Consider the following 6,399-nt stretch of genomic DNA (forward strand, 5'->3'; position numbering starts at 1 on the left):
GTACTTCATACCAGTAACTCACTTTAACTTCCTTCTTAGCTTCGTTGTTGGTGCTTTGAACAGTGCGCACCAAATATTACATTACGAGCCCTGTTACAAGTAATATTTAGAAGATAGTTGATATTTTGTGGTTCTCACGGTCAAAACAGCAAATACAGCTCTCAATTATTTCGGGAAATGAGCTTGGTTGATCACGTGATCAGAAAGCAAGCAAAGGAAGCATGATGCGATGCTGTTCTCGAGTTGATGCGCTAATTTGAGCTGATTGGTAGTGAAGCAGTAAACAGTGCTATTTAAGTGCAATTGTATTGGCTAGCTGATTGCAATACACGCCTTGCACCTGAGTAAGAGAAGAATGATGAGCGAGAAATAAAGCGACGATGAAACCGGTAGCCTCCTCGTGTATTAGCACGAGCACTAGAGAATAACGCGAAAGAAAATAACATTTAGGATGAAAAGCAGCTCAATATGCGATCGATGGCTGGTCAGCACCAAGTGTCTCAAAGTCGCTAAAATAGCTCGAATTTAATTGGCAGGTAGCTTCAAACAGCATTAGCCGCTTCTTTTACTGCGAGGATCACTAACAGGGGGCTTTCCTGGTGCAGTAATAAACCACTGAGCCGATGACCTAGTGGTCACCGATTCAAAACCCACATAGAAGTAGTCCTAATATCTATTGAAGGAAAACAACATTCTCTCCTCTTCTTTTCTGTGCTACTGCATAAGTAAGTACTCTCTCCAAGAATAAAAAAATAGTCACTCAATACCTACAAGAAAAATCAAGCGAAAAAGTCAGGAAAAATACCATAGCGGATGCACCACCAATGTTGTATTTCGGAAATGTGGTTTTAATACATAGGTATAATACGAGGTATTTTACAGTGTTTGATAATTTTCTATATCAAATAATTTGATGACAGGAAGCTCACACCAGTTCAAACTTCATGCATCGGAAATGTCATTGCGAGGGTGCTCCGCCCAAGCGGCAAAAAAAGATTTTTGATGATGAAAGAATGTCTGCTTCAAAAATGTTAAGCTCAGCGCATCGACCAGCATGGAATGCGTTTTTAGAGTCTAAACTGTTTTTCAAAGCACCATCAGACGTGTATAATGTCTTTGGGCTGGCGTTGGAGCTGCGACCGACAAGTCCCTGTGGTAAGGCGCATTATTCTTCATCTTAATCAATACTGAAGGTTGTGTACGAACTTAAGAGGCTTTTGTGGACACATTGGGGCTTCGCTTAATCGGCTTATTTGACTTGCTGGCAGCTGCGGAAAAGAATAAAGTAACGGTGGACAAACCACTATACCTGCACGGACGTTTCTTTTTTGACCCGCCAGAGGTAGCAGCTGTTATGCTCGACAGTGACAGCAATACAGGTCGCCATTGGGGATACTTTAGGTTGCTCTGTTCTGCTTTCATGTGTGTGGAAGAAATAGTGGACTAAACTCTGGCTACTGAATGTAGAGATGCTCCTGATCAAATTCCAGAGTATATTGTGTGCGCAGAGAAGAGTAACGAGTGCAAATTTGATATAGCCGGCTCCAGTCTTTTTGACGTATTGGAAACAAGATTACAGACACGTCAATCTACCCTCGGTGACTATGAGGCTGCCAATCTGTCTCAGAAGATTAAAGACTATCGCACAGAGAAGTTGCGGTCTCAAGCATGGTCAGTATCGGCTCTTCAAGATAAGAGGTCGAAAGATATCGTTGCTGCATCACTACATCAACTTGGTATTGTGGTCCCAGTGGACACAACGAACAATACAGGGTATCGCGAGCTACCTGTGAGCGGACAAGATCTTGTTGATCTGTTACAACAATTTCAATCGGACGAAAGTAGCCAGAATCGGATGGCGCGCAATAAATTAAGCGAGTTAATGACTAGAGTTACGATTGCCAGCGATGAATGCGACTTTGGAACTGGTCTCCTGCTAGGACTCGACTTTTTCACCACCGGCTCGTGTCTTGAGGTAAGTGATTATTTACCTACTGCGAATATTGCTTTTCTTAAATGTGTTTGTTGTATAGAAGGAAGCTTTGCAGCTACTTCAGGTTGCTTACACACTGTTAGATCGAATGAATTACTACAACATTTTATCAGGTCATTGCAAGTATCGCAACAAGTGCGATTTCTATACATGTATTGAATCTCTTGTCGCACCGTCTAACGTAAAGAGATCTAGAAAAGAGAACAAGCAAGAAACATTCGAACTTCCACCACCATTGTTCAATAATGGCGGCAAGTGAAGGATTTTATACACATTTGTAAAGAATTTTTCTTTGCATGTTCACTTTGCAAAATTGCAATAAGCGATGAAAACCAATTTGGAACTATAATTACCGTTATCTTGCCCAGATTTCGGTATGTGTACCACAAAAAAGTTGACTTTAGTGGTTGGCTGTAAATTTATGGTCAAAAAGTGATTAGCATTCATTAAAAAGTATCGAGTCTAGTGTAACCATGGCCGAGGTGGAGAAAGAAGCGATTGCCACGGAACAGACCCAATTGGCAGCATATACAAAGCCCTTTGTATATAAAGAAGTCATGACTGAAGATTTGCTTTTATCGATAGCGCTCAAGACCATTACATTCGAGGCCAAGTCCAAGTTTCAAAGCATGCAGATCATCGAGACCTACTCATTTGGCAAAACACTTGTTCTAGATGGCAAAACACAATCAGCCAAGCTCGATGAGGCTATATATCACGAGACGCTTGTTCATCCTGCTATGCTTGCTCACAAGAATCCCAAAACTGTCTTTATTGGTGGTGGTGGTGAGTTTGCTACGGCTCGTGAAGTTTTGAAGCACAAATCGGTCGAAAAGGTTGTGATGGTCGATATTGACGAACTTGTGTGTAATATGTGTCGTAAGGAGATGCCTGAATGGGCCGATGGTGCGTTTGAAGACCCGCGTCTTGAGGTGCATTACACAGATGCGCATGCTTTTCTCAAGCAGTACAACGGCACATTTGATGTCATTATCATGGATATTGCCGACCCTATTGAAGCTGGTCCAGGCTACGTGCTGTATACTGAAGAATTTTACGAATATGCCAATACAAAACTTAACAAGGGTGGCTACATAGTCACACAGTCGGGCCCAGGTGCTGTGTATAACTACGATGAGTGCTTTACTTCAATCTACTGCACACTCAAGACCAACTTTAACTCAGTTGTACCCTACACGGTTGAAATCCCGTCTTTTGGCTGCGCATGGGCATTCAACATGGCTACCAATGTAGAAGACGAAAATGGTGGTGAGGCAACTGTGAAGGCTATTCGCGAGCGTAGCATTGATGAAACGAACGCTCTTGTGGAATCGCGCATTAAGAAGCCGCTTCATTTTTATGACGGCGTGAGCCACTTGGGTCTTTTCGGTTTGCCCAAAATGGTGCGAGAGGCCCTTGAGAAAGAAACTCGCGTCATTACGGTGGATAACCCGGTCTTTATGACCTGAAAAACTCAAAAAAACAGCAAATACACCCATTCATGACTCAAAAACGCTTTTGTACTTCATCCATATAACACACGTAAAGTGTCTAATGAATCTCTATTATGTGCTTTTGCCATCATTATAATCGGTGTGCTTAAATAAAGCCCACGCATTTTTTTCTTTAAGCTTTCTCGTTGGTCTCACCAACCTCAAAACGTTCGTAAGCAGTCACTGTCACGTCCACGCCAAGTCTCTTGGACTGCTCAGCAATGAACGTGCCCACTCTTGGGTTGCCTTCCTCAATTAAATGTGGCTGCTCCAGCAGCGTACACTCACCAAAAAATTTACTCAAGCGGCCCTCAGTCATTTTGGCAACGATATGAGCAGGTTTTCCTGAATCCTTGACCAAATCAGCAAGATACGCACGTTCCTTTTCGACCAGCTCAGCTGGAACGGTCTCGCGCGATAGAAAACGAGGGTTGGCAGCCATAACGTGCATCGCTAGACGGTGACCTAGCTCCCTCACACCAGCCGTCTGCTCAGCAGTTGCTGTCTTCGACAGATATCTCAAAGCCACAAGTGCACCAGCACGACCAAGACCAGGGGCGGCAACATTGTGAAGATAGCTGCAAATCGTGCCTTCCTCAAGTTTGAGCTGCACGGCACGAGTGGCCACGACATTCTCCCCAACAATTCCCACCAGTTCGGGCACCTTTTCAGCAACAGTAGAATCGTCTACATTTACAAGTGCTAGCTGTTCCGAAGGAAAATTAGTCACAGCCTTTGATGTCGGGACTTCTACCAGTGCGTTAGCCACATTTCTCACGAGTGCCTGAAATTTGTTGTTCATGGCCACGAAGTCTGTCTCGCTGTTGACTTCCACCATGGCAGCGATCAAGCCACTCTCCGTCACCTTGATGGACACAAGTCCTTCAGCCGTGTGACGACCAGTCTTTTTACTGGCCGACGCGATGCCTTTTTTGCGTAGCCATTCAAAAGCTGCTGGAAAGTTGCCTTCAGTAGCCGCAAGCGCGTCTCGCACGTCCTTGAGTGGTGCTTGTGATTCAGTGCGTAATTTCTTGACAGCATTAATGTCAGGCTTGTACATACTAATCCGGCGAGCTAGGTAAAGTGACAAGGGGCTCGTGTGAGCAAGATACTTAAAGACCATTGTGAAACTATAGTAACGTTGCGGTCTGCGTATCCACTCCAGCAACTGGAAAAATTAAGTTACCATTCGTCAAAATGAGATGCGACAATTATAAGATGGTGAATTGCGGACGTACACACAAGTTTAGTATACTCGTATAATTAATGCTTGGGATTACGCTCGATGTTTAATCTTGTGCATCATCGACGGCGAATACTAAATCAATCATAGAAGCATTAGCATTGTGATTCTTCTGTTGGAAAACGCTTGAGCCATATGCCATGGCAAAGGCCATACGCGGGAAAGACGCATCCACTGCTTGCGTTAGCGCTACCACCTGTTGTTAACAAGGTGGAAATCTGCATTGCGACTGATATGTTATTCCAGCTGTAAAAAGCAATTTAATAGTCTGCATTGCGATGGCTTCGTTACAACAGATGTTGTTAGCAAGGTGGAAGTCCGCTAAGCGACTGATGTGTTACCGCAGCTGTTAATAGCGTGGTGATCTGCATTGCGACTAAAAGCTCTTCCAGCTGTTGATAGCCTGTATTGCGATGGATTCGTAACAGCATCTGTTGTTAGAAAGGTGGAAGTCCGCTAAGCCACTTATGTGTTATCGCAGCTTTTGATAACGTGTTGATAGTCTGCAGCGCGGCTGACATGTTATCCCTCCCAGCTGGTAATAGCAATGTGATAGTCTGCATTGCTGACCACAACTGCGGTAATAAATTAGTTCGAATACAGATTATCACGAAGCTGTCAACAGCTGCTGTAATCGATTAGTCGCGCCGCATCATATCACCACGTTGTCAACAGCTGCGATAACACACCACTCGCTTAGCCGACTTCCACCTTGCAATCAACAGCTGGATCAACATATCAGTCGCAAAGCGGACTACCATTTCGTAGTTAACAGCTGTGATAACATAACAGTGGCGAAGCGGACTACCACCACACTGTCAACAGCTGCGATGACACATTCGTTCCAATACAGCATATCACCACGTTGTCAACAGTTGCTCTGACAGATTATTCGCACTGCAGGATATCACCGCTTTGTAAACTGTTGCGTTAACACATCGAAATAAAGAAATCACCATACTGTCAACAGCCATGCCGACACATCAATCGCAATGCAGATTTCCACCTTGCTATCAATAGCTGCAATACCATATCAGTCGCAATGCAGATCACCACGCTATCAACAGCTGCGATAACACATCAGTCGCTCAGCAGACTACCATTTTGCTGTCAAAAGCTGCAGTAACACATTAGTTCCGATGAGACTTTTACCAAGCCGTCAGCGGCTGCTCTAACATTATTCGCTTTGCAGGATATCACCGCGTTGTCAACAGTTGCGTGAACGCATCAGTCACGAAGAAAAATTTCACCAAACTTTCAACAGCCATACTGACAAATCAATCGCAATGCAGATTTAATAACTGCGATACCATATCAGTCGCAATGCAGATCACCACGCTATCAGTAGCTGCGGTAACACATCAGTCACTTAAAGGACCTCCACCTTGCTAACAACAGATGCTGTAACAAATCCGTCGCAATGCGGATTTTACATTTCTATCAACAGCTGGAAAAGTTCGGTCACACTGCAGACTATCACCACGCTATCAACAACTGCGGTAGCACATTAGTAGCTTAGCGGACTACCACCTTGTAACAACAGCTGCTGTAATGAATCCATCGCAATGCAAACTATCACAGTGCTATTACCAGCTAAGATAACGTATCAGTTCCAATGCCTAATATCACCACGCTATCAACAGCTGCGATAACATATCAGTCGCAAAGCG

At 44.1% G+C, this 6,399-nt stretch overlaps 3 protein-coding genes across 3 annotated transcripts; 2 read left to right on the forward strand and 1 right to left on the reverse strand.

Moving 5' to 3' along the window:
- Window positions 1-1,028: 1,028 nt before the first annotated feature.
- On the forward strand, window positions 1,029-2,252 carry PHALS_11906 (Uncharacterized conserved protein; the record flags this gene model as incomplete). The annotated part of the gene is made up of 4 exons (XM_024727351.1): window positions 1,029-1,155; window positions 1,212-1,401; window positions 1,468-1,975; window positions 2,034-2,252. 4 exons carry the CDS (start codon window positions 1,029-1,031, stop codon window positions 2,250-2,252), a joined length of 1,044 nt encoding a protein of 347 aa, XP_024577937.1.
- Window positions 2,253-2,466: 214 nt separating this feature from the next.
- Window positions 2,467-3,530, forward strand: PHALS_11907 (spermidine synthase; the record flags this gene model as incomplete). Its single annotated transcript, XM_024727352.1, has 2 exons — window positions 2,467-3,435; window positions 3,480-3,530. 2 exons carry the CDS (start codon window positions 2,467-2,469, stop codon window positions 3,528-3,530), a joined length of 1,020 nt encoding a protein of 339 aa, XP_024577938.1.
- An 89-nt stretch (window positions 3,531-3,619) lies between these two features.
- PHALS_11908 (elongation factor ts) lies at window positions 3,620-4,609 on the reverse strand (the record flags this gene model as incomplete). The annotated part of the gene is made up of 1 exon (XM_024727353.1): window positions 3,620-4,609. The coding sequence occupies one exon, from the start codon at window positions 4,607-4,609 to the stop codon at window positions 3,620-3,622; it is 990 nt and encodes a 329-aa protein (XP_024577939.1).
- Between the last annotated feature and the right edge of the window lie 1,790 nt (window positions 4,610-6,399).

Source organism: Plasmopara halstedii, assembly GCF_900000015.1.
Source record: "Plasmopara halstedii genome assembly, contig: Scaffold_555, whole genome shotgun sequence".
Classification (NCBI taxonomy): domain Eukaryota; phylum Oomycota; class Peronosporomycetes; order Peronosporales; family Peronosporaceae; genus Plasmopara; species Plasmopara halstedii.